Source organism: Meleagris gallopavo, chromosome 22, assembly GCF_905368555.1.
Source record: "Meleagris gallopavo chromosome 22, MGAL_WU_HG_1.1, whole genome shotgun sequence".
In the NCBI taxonomy this organism is placed as follows: Eukaryota; Metazoa; Chordata; class Aves; order Galliformes; family Phasianidae; genus Meleagris; species Meleagris gallopavo.
In genome coordinates this window covers 10,173,275-10,193,257 of record NC_139425.1, presented here as the reverse complement: position 1 = coordinate 10,193,257, position 19,983 = coordinate 10,173,275, and the positions used below count along the sequence as shown (strand labels likewise).

Genomic DNA, 19,983 nt, shown 5'->3' with positions numbered 1-19,983 from the left:
TGGAGGTTTCACACTGGAGCCGGGGCGTTTGCATTTCCGTGTCCTCCCCCTAAGCCGGAGGGACCCTGCGGCGAGGGGAAGGTGGCCCAGACAGAGTGGAGCCGTGCAGCCGCTGCAGGACCCAGGTGCAGCACGGGCGGGTGAGCCCGGGGCCGCCCAGGCGCCAGCTTTGCTCCCAGCTCCTCGCAGGGCCTGAACGCTTCCTTCCTCCGGGCCCTGCCCCACTTATCGACCGGGCAGGGCTGGGTTGACCCCGCTCTCCCCTCTCGGTGCCTTCCGCTCCCCATGGCGCAGCCGTGGGCCCTTGGAGAGCTCCCAGCAATCTGCTGTGCTGCTGCTGCCCTCAGCTCCGTGGGCAGGAGGAGGGAGCGAGGAGGCAGCAGGCAATGCAAGGGCAAGGCTTGGGGTATGGCACGTACCCCAACGCAGTCCTGCATGCTTCAGAACCCCAAAAGCTGCACGGGGATGAGCGCAAAAGCATTGTGGCACTAGGATGGTCAAAACTTGGGAGGATGCAGGGCCCCATAGGATGTGGTGCTGGACCCACAGCCCCGGGCAGGGCGCAGCACCCCACGGCACAGCCCGTGTCATTTTCCATGGGACGCTGGAGGCTGCTGAAATCACATCTGGAGTCTAGACTCAGCGACTCCATGGGCCGGGCCTGTCGGCCGCACCGTGCCCAGGCCCTGCTGCACACTGTTTGCTTAGCTGGAGGTATTTAATTGGAATTAAAGTGGCCCCTCTTGTTTTTGCGGACAGGGCTGTTGGAAAAGGAGCTGTAAGTCATAGAAAACATCTGTAGGAGGCTGCGAAGGGTCATTAGATGGCAGAACGCAAGGCGCCACTTTTAGTGCTCACAGCCGACGTGGGGAATAATAGCTCAATATGGCTTTTGTGGAGGGGCTGCCAAGCCAGTGAGCACTTTCTATTTATTCTGGCAGAGGGGACAGCTAGAGAGATGCAGGATCCTCCGTATGCAGGCCCTGAGGCAGCCATGGATGACACTGCGTGCTGTGAGCTGCACACAGCCCCCTCCTACCCCAGGGACTCAAACTTCCCTGCTGGGCACAGCAGCTATGGCCCTAAACCTGGGTCTGTGGCAAGAGGCCAGGGAAGGGCAGAGCACAGGAGGAGGGGAAGGTCTCTTGGAAAGTCAGACCAGGGGCCCAGATCCCATGGGAAGAAAGAGGCTGCCGGAGGGGTCAGGACTCTCATCCGTGGCTTGTGAACCAGGTTCCAGCAGCCAAAAATCACTGCTCCATTACCTCTCCTTCCTTTGAGATGGTTTAATATGAGAGAAAGCAAATGCACAATACAAAATTTAAAAACCGGCCTGTGGTTTGTCCCCTGCCTGCTTTGCTCTCACGTAGGAGACAAAACAAAGGAGAGTGTGGCTGCACAGCCCCGGGGGGCAGCAGGAGGGGTGGATATGTGGTGTACATCAATACCCCACCTGGGCGGCTGCTCCAACACACACAACACGATGCTCTGGCAGAACTGTTTCGTCTGTCACTTGCGAAGGGTCTGGAAGGGCCTCAGCCCAGCGGCGCCAGGGTTGGTCCATAGGCAAGGTCACTTCTCTTTCTTGTCACCTTCTATCGTCTCCTCTTTGGAGGCCCTCGGCACCTCCTTGGGGGTAGAGCTCTCCTCATAGCTGGGGACAGAGAGACGAGAGCAGAACGGTTATCGGGGTCAGCCCTTCTCTGGGGATGGACATGCGTCAATACCCAGCCCAGAGCCCGGTGCACCCAGGAGCTCAGCACTGTGTGTTTGGGTTTGTCTCAGTACGGTGACTGAGGTCAGGGTGGGCTCCTGCCACTGGCCACAGGGAGATATGAGTGCTGACCCACTGCAACCACCCTCAGCCATAAGGAGGAGGGATGGGGGGCACAGATGGGGCCAGGCCAGCTCTACAACTGGGCCCTAATGGAGGAAACCTGGGAGCAAACCAGGGCAAAGATTTCAGCCTCTTTCCCTTTTCATGATTTCTACCTCACAAAGGAGGGGCAGCCAGCCCACAGCAGAAAGGTGACAGCTGCTGCATGGGGAAAGGGCAGAGCTGGAACAAGCCCCTACCTGGCCAGAGCGACAAAGAAAGGGCACCGCGTGCAATTGCTACATGGCACTGGGGCTTTGCTGCCGGCGTCGGCGGGGACAGGGCTGTTTCTGCTGCATGGAATCAGCAAGGCTGGCTGGCGAGCCGGACACGGTGGGGAAGTGGGTAAGTCTTGGTGTGTGAGGCAAGATTTCAGCAGAGGACTCATAGCTGCAGAAGACAGGAAGCAGGAAGGGAAAGGGGGAAGGACAGGACAGAAAGGAGAGGGGGAGGGAAAAAGAGAAAGAAAAAGCAGAAAGTTTCTGAGTGAGATAGCTGCAAACCTAGCACCCTGCGCAGGCAGCACAGGATCCCCTCCGTCTGCTGGTACCTCCAGGCTGGCCCAGGGCCATGCTGTGAGGGCTGAGACTCAGGGAAGAAGCAGCTCCTGCTGGCATGCATGAAACCGGACAGCTGGAACCTGTGGGGGTACGAGTCTGGGTGCTGTGCTGGCAACGAGAGCAGCACAGAGGCTGTGTGGGCAGCAGACCCCGTGCTTTGTGTGGGACTGGAGGACAGAGAAGTCTTCCCACACCTGACATCTAAAGACTGCAGAGCAGATGGGAGTGGGAGGCTCAGAAGGCTGAAAGCTGTGCCAGCCAGCTCTGCTCCACTGGGACCCCTTCCTGAGGGCTGCAGCACAGAGCCCCTCTGCCTACCCTGCAGCCTGCACAGAGCCTCGCTGCCCTCTCCCAGGCACTTCACGCATGGCTGAGACCCCAGGGATTGACTCAGAGGAGTCCAGCACAAAGATACCGGGGGGCCACACCTGGGTGGGAGGGATTCCTGCAGCAGGGGCCTCTGGCCTATAGGTAGGAGCCTTGCCACATCCTGCTTTCCCTGACAGCAACTGGAGTGACTTCAGGGGGGAGCAGGCAGCTTTGCCCATGCTCTATGTGTCCTTATTCCTCCATAGGCAGCTGCCAGGTTCCCCAAGTGCCGTGACCCAGGGGCCAGCCCTGCAGCTTGTCTCTCCCATGTGTTTCCTGGCACAGAAAGGAGGTGCTGCTGCGAGCAGCTGAGTCACCACACACGGGGGAGAGCGGCTGCAGGATCCCAGGTGCACAGGAAGGACGATCCCAGGACACTCAGTGCCTGCAGCAGCGTCAGAAGTAAACATCAAAGCAGGGGCAGGTGCTGCAGGGCTGTGGAGCCAGCCCAGCTGACAGCCCGGTGGGAACACGCATACCTGCATCTCCCAGGGGAGGGGAAGGAGGCCGGGGGCAGCCCTGTTCCCCACTGTGCAGCTGCTACAGCCCAGGCCCCACTCAGGCACTGTTTTGCCTCTGAGCAGGGTGGGGGCTTGCACTGGTCCCCCCCCAAGCACAGGAACCCCAGCAGCCCTGGTGGGACGCTCCCGTCCCTTCTCTGCTTCAGGTGTCCTCAGGCAAGCAGCTGTGCTGGGGCCACCACAGAGTCTCAGATACACAACAGCCGAGCACGGTGGATAAACAGCTCTCTGGCAGCCTGGGGGGAAGGGGGGTGGAAATCTGCTCTGCCTGGAGCAAGGGGACAGCATGCAGGAGACCAAAGACCGCCTGTCTGCAGTCAGTGGGAAGCGGCTGGGTAAAACTATTCAAGAGAAGGACTGCAGCAAAGCAAAGATCCCTTTTTCTAGATCCCTTTCTCCATTTCTGCAGGCCTAGGGCTGCAAAGTGTCTCCTTTATCCAAGCAGAGAGGCTGGGATGTGCTTGAACCAGCCCTGGCTGCTCTCACAGCTGGATCCAATTCCATTCTCCCCCACCCACAGGCCCTGGGACACAATGACCAAGTATCTCTGCACCAGGTGTGCGGTCCCACCCTCCCCTGCCTGCCAGCACATGGGAAGAGCTTGTCACCAGAGCGTAAAGCAATACCAGATGCTGCCTGCCTGTTGGTACGGCACCAAGGCTCCCACACGGCTACGGGGAGGTGGCTGGAGCCAGGGCCAGCGTGTAGAAACACAGACCCACTCCTTCCGCCTACACACATGCACTCACAACACACCCAGAGCATGCCCAGATGAACCCGGCCCTCCAGCTGTGCCCAGGCCTGGGAACATCTGCACGCTTCGTGTGCTCCAACGCCACAGGCAAAACAGCTCCGTCCCCAGCTGAGGCTCACCTGAACATTTCAGTTACTTCTCCTTTTGCCAAGGCCACAAGAAGCGGGAATCCGATGCACGCAGGGACCAGGTACAGAAGAGCAGGCTGCCAGGAAGGAAAACAATTGTGAAACCAAGCCACAAATTAACCCAATCCTCAGTAGGAGGGCAGGGAATGCTGGCCTTCTCCCTCTGCACCTGTGGCATCTGCCACAGATTGGTTAAAGCTCCAGAAAGCTGCTTCAAGAGCAGCTGATTTTTTCTTCTAACTTGGCCTCCACGCAGACTAGCAAAAGCACCCGCAGCATGCATGCTCCTAGAACCCCCCTTGTTCTGCAGTTCAAGGCAGCTCAGCTGCAAAGAGCCCCCAAAGCACTAACCCAGATGAGTGACGCTGCCTGCTCCAGCAGGGCTCAGTTCCAGAGCTCTGAGCAGGGGAAAGGCGTAGGAAAAGCAAAGCCAAGAGAAGGAATGCATCTACTTTTTCCTGGCATGCTGTGGGACACTTGTGGCCAGGCTGGTGTGTCAGACTGCACGCATCTGTGCGAAGCAGCAAAGCAGAGCTTACCTGGGCATGCTTGAAGATGTGCATGATGAATATGGTCAGACCCAGGCCAAAGATGTAGGCCACAAAGCTGGTGTAGAAATATGTGTGCGTGTTCTTCTTTAAGCTGTGGAGAAGGGAACAGAGCAAAACTTGTCTTGGGCTGGGGCTCTGGGGTGCTGGTGGCTGAAAATGAGCCAGCCCAGCTATGCAGGGCATCTCCTGCTATGCTCTCTCCCTGCTCGTGGGCCACCACAGACACTGCCACCAGCACAGCCCCCAGTCCCATGAATGCACTGCAGGTCTGGATGGGTTAACACCAATGCACGGCAGTGAGAAAGGGAAGGAGATGCATGACCCTGCTGCTGGATAGCTGCAGAGCATAGGGGTCAGGGCTGGGACACAGGAGGGGTCCCACAGCTGCTTTCCCCTGGCAGCCCGCTCCAGCACATGGTGTTTTATCATGGGCAGGCTGCAGGAGCTGGGATTCCCAGCAGGTGCAAGCAGGATGTGGGTGGGAACACCTGGAAACACTGGCACAGACTGGGAGGGTCTGTGCAACAACAAGAAGAATGAGGCCACACTATGGCAGTGGCACGAAGCTGCCCGTTCCCAGCTGCTCCTGAGCTGGAGACTTTCAGTGTGGGGTAACTGCTGAAAGCTACACCCTGGTGGCAGGTGCAGCTCCCTGCGTAGGAAGGAGCTGCGTTCCCCAGCATCTGCCCAGAGGCAGTGAGCACTGCCAGGCCTTGACTGGCACCCGTGTGAGCAGCGCGTCCCAGCTGCCAGCATCTCAGCTCTTTCCCACGCTGTCTCTGCTTCCCCCCCTCTCTGCACAGCTCCTGCACTTTGGTGCGTGAGTCAGTAAGGCCCAACAATGCTGCTGGCCTGGCCACCTCCCAAGGCTTGCCCTTCTGCCCTGTGCACACCAAGGCTCACCCCAGCATCCAGGTCTTACCCACACCCCAGCCCTGCTCATCTCTGCTTTTCCAAGAGTTTCCTCCTGCACCTCCCTCTTCCAGCTGCCCTTCCACATCCCCACTCCAAGCCCCAGATGAGAGCACAACTGTGCTCCCAGCTTGTCCTTTTCCTCTACAACAAACAGCTCACAAGACTGCAAGATTCAACCTGTCAGGTCCCTTCCCGACCACCCACTCACCTGATGTCAAAGCGCAGCAGCAAGGCGATGAAGATTCCTGCAAGGAGAAGGGGAGAGGATGGAGCCCGACGAAAGGCTGAGCAACCCCACTGCCCTCATGCGGCCATCCCTGGGCTCACAGTGCCCTCTCGTGGCACGAGGCACGGGGACAGCATTGCGCAGTGCCTGGCCATGGTGGGACACCCACGGGGCTCTGGCACCCATGCAGCACCCAGCCCAGGTGGAAGGCTGTGGAGCTGTGGCAGGACAGAAGGCAAAGCAAGGTGAGGTGAGGAAGCTGCCTGCTCAGCTCCCCATGACCAATTTAGATGCAATCCCGCTCCTGTCCTCCCTCTTGTGTCCTTACCTGGAATGACAATATCTCCCAGCCCCAGCATGGCAAAGTTGTCAGCCTCCAGGCCCTTCTCCAGCAGGTCCTGAGGGAAAACCACTACGAGCAGAGAAAGGCAGTGAAGGAGAGAATGGGCTGAGCGGACTCAGCACTGCTGAGCCTGGCAAAAAGTGACAAAGGGACAAAGGCAGGACCTCCAGCCCTACCCCAGGCCTCTGCAGCTTCCCCCCTGCTCCAACCCTGGGCACTGGAGTGGGAAACTGAAGGATTCAGGACCTGCCCCACTTGCAGGTTTCATCCACAACTCCCAGGACCAAAGCCACTGCCCACCCTGTAACTCCTCAATTTACCCCTCCAGCATTGCTGTTGTTGGGTTTGGGGTAACTGCCACCCCTGATGGTGCTGGTGAACCCAGCCAGCTAAAGGCTCTGCAGTCCCTCCCCAACACCTGGCTGATGCAAGGGGCTGCTGGCATCTGTCTTCTAGGAGCCCCTTCCTGCCCACATCTTGTCTTCCAAACCAAGTGGCTGGGACAGAGCCAGGGGTAGAGCATGAAGCTGCTGCTCCTGCACACAGGGAACAGCTACTCACGTTTTATTGGGGCCTCAAACGATTTGGCAACTGTCACCATCACATTGGTACCAAAAACCTAAGGGAAAGCAGAGGAGTCTGGGGTGACCATGGCTGCATGGGGGACAAGCATACCATCAGTGGCACGAAGCTACAGGCAGCTTTCCCACCAGCAGCATTGAGAGGATACAGACAGGGTATCCCAGCTCCTGGGGAGAGGGCGCACACCCACTGGGCCTGCAGCACTGATCAGGCTGCATTCAGTCCCGGTGAGCCAATGTGATACAACATGTGAAAGGGTGCAGGGTGTTACCTGTGAGTAGGAGCCCTCGGCTGAGGGTCCCGACCAACAGCAGGCTGCTGCCTGCTTCAACAGGGACCAGAGCACTCGCCAGATGAGCAACATTTTGCCCTGAGATCATTTATCAGTATTGCACTGTCAGCTTTAAATGTTGGCATCTTTTGGAGAATGGACTGTAAGCACACAGGTCAACCGCCCTTACTTCTATTCCTTTCCAGCTCCCAGCCTCCAGTCTTGGCTACACCAACAGTAAGCAAATAAAGCACACGCTGGTTAATGCTAGAGCTAGTGATTAATGAGAAGTCCTAGAGCAAGCACTCTCCTAAGGTGCAGTATGCTCTGCACTTTGCCAGGAAGTGACACGGCTCTACACTGGGACCAGGAAAAAGCATTATATGCAAGTTCTCCTCAGGATTATGCAGGGACACCATATCATTGGTTGACTGAGCAATTCTTTTTCCTTCTTGAAACCCTCCTTGGATCTCACTCCAATTAAATCCAAGATCCAAGTGCCTGTTCCCTGCAGAAGGGCACAGCAAAAGGTTCTCCACTTTACTGATCAGCTGGGGATGCTGACCTCGATGGGCAACAGCAGGAAGTGAAGAAGATGGAGCATGGTGTTTTCCAAAACACCCTTGAGGATGCTCACACCCCAAGCAGAACACAAGGCATTGGTAAGGCTAACTGCTCCCAGTCCACTGCACTGGAGGAAGCAGCATGCAGACCAAGAAGCTGCAGAGCTGACACCTCTGACACAGGCAGCACTGGCCAAGTACAAAATAAGACACAGTAGCCAGGCTTAAACAGCAAGGGATTACTCAGGCAGCTGTAGCACTGCTGGACAGACCTCAAGGTATGCAAGTTTTAAGACTTCTGGAAACAGAGTAATTCAGAGAGTGGAGGCAGACAGGAAAAACTGAGGAATACAGACATTACACAGGATTCATGAAAAAGGGATTCAGAATCACTGCAGAAAGATAAGGAAAACCTCAGAATGAAGACACTGGAGTGGTGTACTGGCTGAGGGAAAATGCCTGGAAGCATTCCAGTATTTAGTTCTCTGTGCAAGAGAACAGAAGGATGCTAACGAAGCTGCCAGATGACAGAGCTGAGGAACTAATACAAGCAGGATCAGCGTTATCCCAGAGCAGTCTCATCTGCCAGCCAGGCACAAGGCAGATGTTAGTTATAAATGCAGGTCCCCAGGATGGGATGTGCTGAACACATGGGCAGCCTACAACAGCCAGGCTCCCAGATGAGATCCCTGCCCACCCTAGGATCTCCAAGTCAAATATTTTTTAAGATACATTTGGTGATCCACATTCTGCCATCATTTGATTCTGTCATCATCCCCACCACACCCTTTTGGGCTGAGGAGATGGAAATCCTGAGTAAAAGTACGTGTCCAGCCAGCATGCTGCCTCTGAAGAGGCACAAGGCCACACACATGCCTTCTGCCAATGGCTGCAACTCGCATCTGCCCCAGGGAAAGCTCCTGTTTACCCAGAAGACGTCGTAGATGAAGAGGCCCCCAAGCAAGATGCAGCCTGTGCTGACGTTGTTCAAGTGCAGCAGCTCCACTCCATTGAGGGAAAATGCCAGCCCGAAGAGATTGTTGGCAATCCAGTGCTGAAAACAACAGGAAAAGGAGATCTGGGTTCCATGGCACATGCAGAGCCATGGTCTTGCATCCCAAACCCCAGTCTTAGCCCAGTGCCCACCAAGGACAGTTGAGGCTCGCTCACCTTCCTCAGCAGATACCAGACCCCAACAACACTGCTCAGGGCCAGGCATACAAGATCCTTGGTGTCAAACTCGTAATTCACTATTTCTGCAATAAAACAGAAGTCACACCTGAGGCAGGCCTGCCAGCTCTCCTTCCTGTGCAGAGCAGAGAAAGCCAAGTTCACAGCAGGGCACCAACACAGACCACAGTGCTCCAACCCCAAAAGAGGGGACTCTCTCCCTGCACACGGCCACACCCACAGTCACCACATCCAACCTGCACGTGAGCATGCAGCCTGCACTGGCAAGACCAGACCTTCTTGTCAGACTCTGCCACATGGACAGCATCTGTGATGCCTCTGTCAGTAAGGAAATTGGATTCAGACACTCTCCTATGGCAGATCTGCTCACTCTTCCTGCACCCAATTAACTCCTGCTGGTATCAGTCAAAGTATTCCTTTACCAGTAAAGCTACTGGGCAGACACTTACCAAATCACAGCCTACCAGTGCAGAGACTTGAGTCAGATCAGTGGAGGCAGCACTGCAGTCAGTACTACGTTACCCAATGAGCTTAAAATGCAGTGCACTTAACATCAGCTCCTCTCTGTAATACTGTTTCTAGGACTTCCCTGCCAGCCAGAGGTAACCAACAGAGAGAGTGCCAGCCAGTGTAAGACGATGCACATGTCCGTGCAGAGCTGGCACGGCTTACAGTAGGACACACAAGGCACAGCAAGGAGCAAGAGGCAAGTCTGTGAGGTTGTTTTAAAGGGCTGCATGTTGAAACAAGCGAGCAAGAAATAGAAACAGACTGGCAAGCTGGCGTACCTTCCTTGCTCTCCCCGGAGCCCTGGGTGAAGAGGAGCTGGTACTGTTTGTTGGGGAAATTTGCAGGGAAGAATCTGTTCATCATGGGGCTGAAACGAGAGTTGGAGAAAAGGACAGTTCTAGAGAAAACCACACGGGGCCCTGCCTTCACCTCTGCATGACAGCATTGCAGCATGAAGCGTCAGCCTCCCAGCAGGACAAGGAAGTCCCAAGTTCTGCCACGTCAGGGACTAGCGTAATCCCCAGCTTGTCACCAAGCACGGGAGCTCATCCTCCCCAGAGGTCTGATTTGCCTGCATGTGGCTGTCCCTAGAAACGTTTTAAGGAAAAAGACACAAAGCATCACGTGCAGGAAGCGAGAACCCACCCTTGGTGTGCATGCACTGAAGACAAACAATCCCCATGCACTGTATGAGTCTGCTCACCCAGAACTGACTATGCCACTAGAAGACAGCTTTGCTACTAAGCTGAGAGCAATGATGAAGCCTGAGCAGAACAGCAGAACTGCCCTAGAGAAAGCATCTGGCCCCCAGTGTCCCACAGCTCAGGAAACAGGAAACAGATTTTAGTTTATCTGTTACTCAAACAGCACGAGGTTTCAGCACTTTGCACCAAACGCTACTGCAAGACACCAAGGATGGTGCCACAAGATCCAGCTGCCAGTTTCAACTGTTCCAGAAAAGAGAACAGGGGTGTTGAGAAGCTCTGCCCTCCACAGAGCAGTGAGGACAGTGCCAGGCCAGAGCAGCTCCTTGTGATGTAATGTTGGTGGGACACAGTCCTCCAGGAGCTCAAGGCAGGCGGGACTCCTGAGCCTTTGGGATGACCTGGCTCTCCCAGAAAGGACTCACAGCACACTCAGGACCTGCCTCCCCAAAAAGCTGTCCAGATCTACCAAGAGAAAACAGTAGCAAGCCAGGACTTGGCTCTGCCACAAAGCATCAACGCTCCAGAACATCCAAATCAGCCCAACACCCTGCAGCCTTGTGACTGCATCCTACCTGATGGTGTGGGACAGGGCAAGGATCCCCAGCACAAAGAAATACATAGAAAGCAGAAGATTGATGTACTCTTGAGAGAATATCTGCAAGACAAAACCACAGAGGTTACAACTGCATTCTCCCAGCGTGAAGCATAAGAAAGTGCTCAATGTGGTAACTGGCAGCTGCTCTGTTCGTGCCCCAGGGAAACAGGAAGAAGAGTTGGAATAACCCAAATTCTTGCATTGCTAATATAAAATAAATTGGAAAAAGCAAAACAAGTGCAACTGGCCTGTGAGTTGTTACACATCCATGAACCACTCAGTTAAAAAAAAAATAACTCCTGTGCTGCAGAAAGGAGGGCAGAGCCTCCCCACTGCATCCCCCACAGGGCAGCTGGAGCAGAGAGCGAGGCAGCGTGCCACTCCCAGGGCAGCACTGCCTTCCCTGCCCCACTTTAGCAGGGTATTATTAGATCTCCTGCCCTCCAACACACACAATGCCCTTTCCACAGGATCACATCCCTAATTCAGAACGTGCTAAAGCCTATGTGCTCTCACAGGAGGAAGAATGCTGGAGCACCAGAGCTTAGAGCAGGATGCAAATATGAAACGGAAAAACCACACACAGTGGTTTCCACGGTGTCATGCTACACAGTTCTTTCCTGGTGCCCATAGAGGATCCTTGCAAAGGCCAGAAGGGCCTGTGGATCTGGGGGCTGCTTTATTATCCCACCATCAGCAGAGTTGGCTGATGCTCTGCTTTACTGCCACTGGCCTAAAGGAGGAGCTGGTCTGAGCAGGGAACCAGAGGTGCTTGAAGTCAAGGCATCTTTTCCATATGGCCTAAAGCATCTGCTGCTGGGACTGCTTCTCTGTGACTCATGAACTCATTAACTCAGCTTGTTGGATCTACACATCTAAGAGGCTTCATCTGGACACACATGGGTTCGCTCATGAGCTCATCTTCACCAGCAATTAGCCAGGGTCACAGCTGAGACATCTTCAGAAGCACAGCAAGGAACACAACAGACAGCAGCATTTGCAATTCAGAAGTGCTTGGCCCCCTCCAGTTTTGGTTTGTGCACCTCCAGATCACCCAAGGAGGCAGAAAGAGCCCAGAGGTGAGCTCAACTCTTAGCAGCTCTGAATTACCCAAAGGCTATGCAGCCTGGGGAGAATTCTTGAGAACAGGCACAGCATGGAGGAGGCAGGCAGCTTGTTCATGGCACATCAACACTGATTGCTCACTTACTTTAAAGAAGAGGTAGAGGCCCAGAAGGGTGCAACTGGCAACAATGGGAAAACGAGCAGCATCTCGGCTGGTAATGGTCTCTGGCATCTCTGAGGAGTTCTGGGAAGGAAGGAGAAGACAGAACTAGATTACCTTGTGGCCCGTGCTCTGGCTTTGTACCTGAGCATACAGTCAGGGACTCTCAAGGCTCCATGGCAGCACTGCCATTGGCTCCCAGTCATCTGCAGGGTTGCGACTGGGTTGCAGGCAGAGCCCAAGATGGAAGAAAGCAGACCTATCTGCATTTGTCCTTCCAAGGGCTGTCACAATTCACTGTATTTTTCCTCCTGACAAGGGAGAAACCCTGCCTCCCACACTGACGTCTCCTTTTTTGCTTAGAGCAACGCTGTGCACCTCGCTGCTCACGCCTGGCCGTTCCCACAGCCTCCCCATCTGCGCACACCATATGTTGCTCACCCTCTGAATGCCGTTTCTCTCCAATCACCTTCTCATTGCTCACCTCACTTCTGGGCCACTCCTTGTGCTCAGAAGACCCAGATTCCTCAAACCGCTTCAGTTCCCCAAACAGCTCTGCACCAACACAGCCAGACCCCCTCTGAGCCACTTCCCAAAACGGACCCCCAGCACCGGGCAGGACAATTGCCTCCCCAGTTCTTTTCCCACCACAGGAGGCACAGGGGCTGCGCTCTCGGTGCTCAGGGCTGGAATTTCGGGCAGCAAACACTCCAGTCCGTCACTTCCCAAAGCACACATTGGCAGGAGCCGCTGCGCAAAGCGACTGCGAAAGAACAGCAGTGTAGCCAAAGCACAGCGCTGCCCAAGGAGACACCGCTCCCCGTGGTGTGCAGGAGGAGAAACCCCCACAGAAAACACACCATTCCCTGCCGCAGACCTCCTGCAGGCAGCTCCGGCGCCCGGACCGTAAGAACAGCTGACACCATTAAACGGAGGCACAGCGGCAGAAACGGGGGTTCAAAACAAAGCTCGGAGCAGCCCGCGGGCATCCGCCAGTGCCGGGCTCCGAGCACCAGGGCTGGGACGCGAACCCCGGGCCCACCGGAGCCGGGCAGTGCGGCGGGGAGCAGCGGGGGTCTCAAAGCGAGGCGGGGCGGGGACGGCCGAGCTCCGAGGGAGCTCCGAGGCCCCGTAAAGCCGGAGCGGGGCGCTCGGCCGTGCGGGAGCCGCGCTGCCGGGGGCGGGAGGCCCGGGGTACCTTGCTCTTGGCGCAGCTGACGGAGCGCAGAGCCCCGAAGAAGATGGGCAGCAGCGCCATGAGGACGAGGCTGCCGTAAGCCAGGGCGATGCCCTCGGGAGTGGCGGGAGGCCGGGCACCGGCGGCGGGCACGGCCTGAGGCCCGGCGCTGCCGTTCTGCGCCTCCGCCATGGCGCCTGCTCCCGCCGCGCGCCAGGGACACGTCCCCCCTACCGACCGGAAGTGCGTCACACGGCGCCGCGTCAGCGCCCGGCAACAGGGGGCGCGTTGCTAGGAGACCGAGCGCTGCCCCCCTACCGCCCGGGCCTAGGCCTGGGCCCGACGTTGCGCTCGCTTTGCCGCCCACGGGGCCGGGCCCGGCTATTCTACTCCCTCTCCCCGACCCCCACCCAGGCCCCGCCTTCCACCGTCCCGACTCAGAGCCCGGATCCCCCCACTGAAAGCCAAAAAGCCCCCTCTCCTCAGTGCCGTGGAAAGACGTCACGCTGTGTCCCCCAGCGTCTGTCCCTTGGGAGGGCGCGGGGCGGCATGGTGCGAGCTGCGGTGCAGCGTGGGGTGTGCAGACAGAGGGTTTGCCTCCTGGCTGGGGAGGCTGTGAAAGAGCACTGCGGGCCGAAGGGATGGAGAGGAAGGGGGGGTGGTTTTGTGCTATGGGGTCTGGGGGATCCCAGTGCCCTCCTGCAGGAGGAGCGGATCGCCCTGAGGTTGGCAGGATGGAAGATTTCGATCCGATCCCTTCCAACTCGGGATACCCGATGGCTGCCAGTCCCGTGGCACGAGGTTGGTCCTGCTGACGGATTGCAGTGCTGGGACGCTGCGCTGTGTCAGCTCGGACATGTTTACCCCACTGCGAGAATCTGCGCTGACATTCTGCCTGAGAGGGGAACACGGCGGCGGCTGCCTAAGTATGGACAGCATTTTTTGAAGGGAGACAGAGGATGGGATGCAGGACAGGGAGACAGAGGATGGGATGCAGGACAGAGCTGAGCCCGTACCACGTGTGAACCAGGTCTGGGAGTCCTGAGCTTCTCCTCCAGCCCCGGGCTGGTTGTGTGCTCTGCCCTGCTGCACTGTCCCCTGCACACCCTCAGCCCACCTGTAGCTGTGCTCAGCAAAAACCTCTCTTACAGAAATGCCTTGTTAGTGAAAGCAAACTTCCTGTGCTGCTGGACAAGGGCCAGAGCTCTGATGGAAAACTGGCCAAGAATGCATGTTTTCCTTGTGAATATTCCCTCCCTCTGAGCTGCTGGCAGCCTGGCCATGTCACCGAGCCACCTCCTCCTCCTCAGTGCCACCACGTCCTCCTCTCCATGGCTCAGATGTCCCACAGTCCCTGGTGCTGCCCACACCCATCACCACAGCCCTGGCTTGACAGCTGCTTGATCTGAGGCACAGGCCTGGTAAAAATGGATTTTTCTGCATCCTTTTCATCTAGCAGCAAAGCCCCCCCCCCCCAAAAAAAAGCAAAGAGTTGTGATTCAGCAGAGGTCAGAAGGAGCTGCCCCTGCCTTTCAGCAGGAGGAGATCCTCTGCTGCCAGAAGGGAAATCTCTTCTGTCCTGTTGTGGAAAAGAAGAATTCACCCAACGTAAACCAGCACTGCACATTGTTATGGGGTGAAATCAGCTTCATGAACCTGTGGTGTATCCCAACCTCTGTGCCACTCCCCAGGGTCTGGTTTGGGGTTCACAGGTGGCAGTGAGGACCCCAGCATCTCCGCTGGCTCTGGGGACTGGCCCAGAGCCGAACTATGGGTGGGGAGCAGAGCACAGCTCTGGGACAAAAGGCATGTGTTACATTCTTTTTTCTTTTTTTTTTCCCCCCAATATTTTTTCCTTCTTTTTTTTTTTTTAAAAAAAATCTATTTCAGGACCTGGGTGACTCATAGTTTTGTATTCCAGGCAGTGGGTGGATGAAAAGCCCTCACGGGAGTGCTGATGTGCCTTTCTCTGGGGCTGGTCTCCTGCCTGGACACTGTCCTTATGGTGTCACCAGTTCTCCCACAAAGAAAAGGGACAGCCAGTGAGGTTGGCAGTGTGCAGCATCCCACTCTATGACACGGCGCAGCGAGGACAACCAGAGTCCAGGTGACCATAACCCAGCCTAAAATGATGTCTCTGGGTATCCGCTCACCCCCAAATCAGTGCCCACATGCACTGGTGTTTCTCTGAGTCCTGTTTCTCACACACCTGTGCCCTGTGAGCAGGCTGCCAAACCTTCTGCAAACCTTCTTTTTGCAGGAAAACCTCTGCTTGTGCTCTCAGGGCAGGCTGCAAGCGTGGGGAGTGCCCAGAACGAAGGCCACAGGGTTGCAATCCACTCCTGTCCTTCCAGCACATGCTGTTAGACCAGCACCCAAAATAGCAGCAGAAATGCTAACACTCTTGCGTATTCTGCTGCTGAGTCTTTTATCAAAAAAACCTTCAAAAGACCTTTACAGCCCTTCTCCAAAGCAGCCTGCAGCTGTGAGGTTCCACTGAGGATCCCCAACTTCCCACTGGGTGCCCTTGCTCCGGGCCAGGGTCTCGGAGCTATAGTGGGGTCCGTCCAAGGGACTGCTCCCCAACCAGTGGCCATGGGTCTTTCCTGCAGCTCTGGCTGGGAAAGCAGAGGGACTTCCCAGTGGGGCCTGAGGGCAGGACCTGCTGTGTGGTGCAGGGAAGTGGCTGCCCTCCTCCCCTGTGCTTTTCTTGGCTGCTCCCCATGAGAAGATGCGCTGCAGAGCGGTGAGCCAGCCTTAACTCGGCTGCTCCGAGTGGGGACAGTGGCTGTGCAGGGATGGATGGTGCTGGGATATGGCAATCCCAAGAGCACTTCTTAGTGTTGCCAAGCCTTGACTATACCTGGTCCAGGTGAGACCCCAGCTGGGGGCCACAGGCAGCCCCTGTCCTCCAACAGCACCTCCTCCCTCTGTCCTTCCCTTTCCCAGCGCCTCGCTGCAGCCCCCCCGGCCTCTCCTCCCACCCTCCAGCACGGCCGCATTTTTCTGGGTTTGAGCTCATTCTTTCCACTCCCCTCGCTGCTGGCTGCCAACTTTCCATCCCGTTTCCCCTCCTACTCCCCCGCCTCCTGCCTCAGGGAAGCATTGGCCACAGCTGCAGGACAGACACGCAGCATCACATCCAGCAGCATCAGGAACTGGAGCACGGAGCAGCACCCGGAGCCAAAGCAGCAGCAAGGAGAGAGCAGCAACTCTGCAAACACCGACAGGTTCGGAAGTGCCAAGTGATGCAGGAGAGCCCAGCTTTCAACAGAGATGGGAAAACATCCCCTTGGGCCCTTCTTGGCTACACGACGCTGGCTGCTGGTGGCTCCCCATGCTCGGGATGCAGAGCAAATGGAAACTCCCGACCTCTGCAGGGCAGGAGGGCACCGTGGAGCCTCCCTGGCACGGGGCCCAGGCCTGCTGAGCAGGCTCCCCCGCCACATCCCAGCCACTCGCCGGCAGTACAACCTAAAAACAACAGACAGAGCCCATGCAGCCTCAGTGTCACCTTCCTGTGTGCTTGGGGTCACTCGCTGCTCGCTGCAGCCCGGCACGTCCTTTCCTGTTGCCGCTGCCCCTTCCCAGGGCACCCAGGGACTGGCTTCTGGCCTAGGCTATGTCTCCCATGGGGGTCCCAAATCCTGCATGGAGGCTTTAAATTTGCACCGTAGCAACTGGAGTTGGTGCCGAGCCCTTCTCTGAGGACTTTCTGGGAAGAAAGAGGTGCAGAGGGCTTCTGCCATTGCAGGGGATGATGCTGTGACTGCTGGGTAATGAACTGATGCTTCAGCCAAGGGTGGCTAAAGAAACGTGGCCAGAGGCTAAGGGTGCTCCTGCTCTGGGGTGTTCAGGCTGATGAGGCTGAAGCTCATGCAGTCTGGCTGCAGCAGAACCTCTGTCCCAGCCAAGGAACCTGGCTCCCAATGGCAGAGACCAGCATGTCCCAGACGTGGTTTATTCTGCAGATCGAGGGGTTTTCCCATTGTAATGGTACAGAGACAGCAGAAAAACCTCAGGCAACACAAGTTCCAGGGAAACATGGCATGAAGCTCTGGCATGGAGGGGCTGGGGGTACCAGATGATGTTGCCAGAGCTCCCCCAGCCCCTCTCCTTGCCAGGCTCCTGTCCTTGAGGTGGGCACTCGCTGCTCTCCACTGCCCTGTGAAGGATGGGAGCCACGAGCAGCACCAGCCTCACTGCTGGCAGCCCTGCAGGGCCACAGCCTTACCTCCAGCCCCCCAGGAGCTGGGCACCCACCCCGATACCCACCCCACACATGCAGCTGAGGGGACCCAGCCCCATTCATCCCCCCTTCCAGAGGAGAAGCAGCTAAACCTGCAGTACCCTGGGTGTCCCTCAGCAGCTCCACGTCCTCAACATCGCACCGGCCCCATTTGTGCTTAGCTGGCACCATGTTGCTGCTGGCCATGCTGATGGCAAGGGCAGTCCCCAGCCTCCAAGTCCAGTGGGATGGGCTCGTGGCAGCTCTCAGAGCACGGACAGGTCGTGGCACGACTTGGAGCGGGCTTTGAGGGCTACTTTGCTGCTGTTTCTGGTTACCAGCCTGTCAAGGAAGCGCCGGGCCCTCTTGGTGAGGCTCTCCTTACGCCGGTGGCTGGACGCAGGCTCTTTGCCCTCACGGCGTAGGCGCAGCTGCCGCACCACCCCCTCAAAGAGCTCATCCACGTTGTGCTGCAGGGCTGCCGACGTCTCGATGAACTTGCAGTCAAAAACCACGGCACAGGCACGGCCCTCTGCAAAGGGGGTGGTAGGGAGGAGCATGGCCCCGCTGGCACCCTCTGTACTGAGGGATGTAGCAGGAGCCATAGTGTGGGACATGGGGACAGACATGGACATGCTCACCTTCGATGGAGACCTCACGGCAGCGCACGAGGTCGGATTTGTTCCCCACTAGGATAATGGGGATGTCCTCAGCCTGCCGCGCGCGGCGCAGATGGATACGCAGCTCCGAGGCGCTCTCAAAGCTGCTGCGGTCCGTGATGGAGTAGACAATGACGTAGGCATTGCCCACCTGCAGGCACTGGCTGCGGCGCCAGCTCTCCTCACCCTGCCAGCACATGGGAAATATCACATCACTGCACTGCAAGGGCTGGTGGCATCCCCAGTGGCTCCTAGGTTTGACACAGTGCCGGGGATCTGCCAGCGTGCCCCAGCAGCACCCGCACTGTGGGCAGCACATGCACTGCTCCATCAGTAAAACACAGCTCCCGGTTCTGGGGCGCGTTTCATTTCCCTCCTCTATCAGCAACAAATTAGGGCTCAGCTTGGGGACAGAGCCACTCCCAAAGCTGCTTTTAGCTACACAACGCCAGCATGGTGGGCATAGAATTGTGAGCCACACAATGCTTCCAGCTGGGCGAAGTGGGATTAAGCAACTGTGGAAATAAAGAGCTGTTCTCAGGGCTATGCAGTGCTGCAGCACCTCTGGACAGCACGGCCATTTGCACAAAATGCAGCCCCAGCCCATAGTGTTGCCGTGCCTGCATGCAGCCTGGGTGCCAGCTCCGTCCTTGTTCCCGGGGACCCATCGTGACACTCGTGGAACCCCAGCACAGCCACGGGGGAAGGCAGCACAGGGAGAGGGAGGCAGCGATGCTGCACTGGGATTTCTGGCAGAAAGAAGCCTTCACTGCATGGGGCAGAGGGAGTGCCCCATGCCAAGCTCTTGGGGCCACAGCTCTGCTGAGAGCACGTGCCCTGGCTGCCAGCACTGCCTCACGTGGATTTGCTCCTTTTAGACCCACTCCCAAACCATTAGCTCACATTATGCTCTGTCCTGCAGCCCCTTTGTCCCCTTTTGCAAGGGACATCTACATGGGATGAAGGACACCCACACAGCTCCTGCCATGCAAGGCTGCTCCTGCATTGACAGGGCCTTGCTGTGGGAGTCCCATCAGGGAGGCTGAGGACATGCACCTCTCAGCCTTCAGCACAGCAAGCAAAGAATGTTGGAGAGGCTGCCCCAGGCCAGAGGTCTGACCTCGGCATTCATCATTCCTCGGCACCCCCAGCCCTGCCAACAGCTGGGGCTCATGCAGCACTCAGCCCGGGTTCACAGCCCCAATGTACCCTCCGTTCTGGTTCCCAGGTGTCCAACACCAGCAGCGTGGTCTCCTCACCATCCACCAACAGTGTGCGTTCGTAGGCAGCTTCTGCAAGACACCAGGAGAGCTCGGTTGGTGCAGCCGAGACCCACCGGTGGTCCCCTCACCCCAACATGCTCCTTTCTGCATTGCTTATGACTTTGTCCAAGCACGAGGTGCGTGCTGCACCTGAACACATCCCACTACCTCCTCCTGGCCCCACAGGGGTGACACTGCTCAGAGAGCCCCTGCCCGCCACGCAGCACCCACCTCCGTGCTGCTCCAGCAGGTCCCGCTCCTGGATGCCAGCGAAGGCATTGGCCAGGCTGGTCTTGCCCACGCCGGGGTCTCCCAGCAGCACCACGCGGTGCTCCCAGCAGCTGGAAGAGGCCGAGGACTCGGAGGACCAACTGCCCCGCGGTGCTGCGGCTCTGGCACCCGGTTCGGACGAGGACTGCCCGAGCTGGGGGTGGCCGAGCTCAGCCCGCGGCGCGGCACCCGGTACCCGCGGCAGAGGGGTGCTGGCCCTCCTCCGCAGCGGGCTCTTGTTCCCGGGCTGCGTGTTCAGGGTCATCTGGGGCTCGGCTGGCAGCGGGGCTCGGAGAGGCGGCCCCGATGGGACGCGGTTCCCTGCGGCCCCCCGGTGGTGCAGCCCCGAGGCCAGGAGCACGGCCCCACCGGTCCCGTTCCGAGCAGCTGAAACTTCCCCCGGGCTGGGCTGACGTCCGCCGCCCAGCCCCGGAGCTGCGAGGCTTTAAAGCCCGGGAGGTGGAGCCCCCCGCCGCTGCCCGTCCCACCCCCGCCGCTGC

General features: G+C 57.6%; 2 protein-coding genes across 6 annotated transcripts; both read right to left on the bottom strand.

Moving 5' to 3' along the window:
* Window positions 1–1,271: 1,271 nt before the first annotated feature.
* Window positions 1,272–13,328, bottom strand: HM13 (histocompatibility minor 13). Of its 5 annotated transcripts, XM_085241344.1 has the most exons (14): window positions 13,086–13,328; window positions 11,873–11,971; window positions 10,640–10,722; window positions 9,639–9,727; window positions 8,830–8,915; window positions 8,588–8,713; window positions 6,805–6,862; window positions 6,229–6,312; window positions 5,883–5,919; window positions 4,748–4,850; window positions 4,200–4,285; window positions 2,427–2,516; window positions 2,077–2,266; window positions 1,272–1,654 (listed from the first exon to the last, which is right to left on the bottom strand). In XM_085241344.1, the coding sequence occupies exons 1-13, from the start codon at window positions 13,254–13,256 to the stop codon at window positions 2,116–2,118; spliced, it is 1,263 nt and encodes a 420-aa protein (XP_085097470.1). In that variant the 5' UTR covers window positions 13,257–13,328; the 3' UTR covers window positions 1,272–1,654; window positions 2,077–2,115. The 5 variants fall into 5 exon arrangements, with proteins under 5 accessions (XP_085097470.1, XP_085097471.1, XP_085097472.1 ...); XM_085241345.1 differs by lacking the exon at window positions 2,077–2,266 and having other exon boundaries at window positions 2,380–2,516; window positions 13,086–13,327; XM_085241346.1 differs by lacking the exon at window positions 2,077–2,266 and having other exon boundaries at window positions 13,086–13,327.
* A 3,683-nt stretch (window positions 13,329–17,011) lies between these two features.
* On the bottom strand, window positions 17,012–19,956 carry REM1 (RRAD and GEM like GTPase 1). Its single transcript, XM_010722677.4, has 4 exons — window positions 19,445–19,956; window positions 19,161–19,243; window positions 17,934–18,138; window positions 17,012–17,824 (listed from the first exon to the last, which is right to left on the bottom strand). The coding sequence occupies exons 1-4, from the start codon at window positions 19,746–19,748 to the stop codon at window positions 17,559–17,561; spliced, it is 858 nt and encodes a 285-aa protein (XP_010720979.2). The 5' UTR covers window positions 19,749–19,956; the 3' UTR covers window positions 17,012–17,558.
* Window positions 19,957–19,983: the final 27 nt, after the last annotated feature.

Coding starts and splice junctions, on each gene's coding strand:
- REM1 (XM_010722677.4), bottom strand. CDS start 19,748: ATGACCCTGAACACGCAGCCCGGGAACAAGAGCCCGCTGCGGAGGAGG. Junction 19,244..19,444: donor CCTGCTGGAGCAGCACGGAG/GTGGGTGCTGCG, acceptor GGTGTCTTGCAG/AAGCTGCCTACGAACGCACA. Junction 17,825..17,933: donor CCGTGAGGTCTCCATCGAAG/GTGAGCATGTCC, acceptor CCCCCTTTGCAG/AGGGCCGTGCCTGTGCCGTG.
- HM13 (XM_085241344.1), bottom strand. CDS start 13,256: ATGGCGGAGGCGCAGAACGGCAGCGCCGGGCCTCAGGCCGTGCCCGCC. Junction 11,972..13,085: donor TCAGCTGCGCCAAGAGCAAG/GTACCCCGGGCC, acceptor CTTCCTTCCCAG/AACTCCTCAGAGATGCCAGA. Junction 4,286..4,747: donor ACATCTTCAAGCATGCCCAG/GTAAGCTCTGCT, acceptor CCTTCCTGGCAG/CCTGCTCTTCTGTACCTGGT.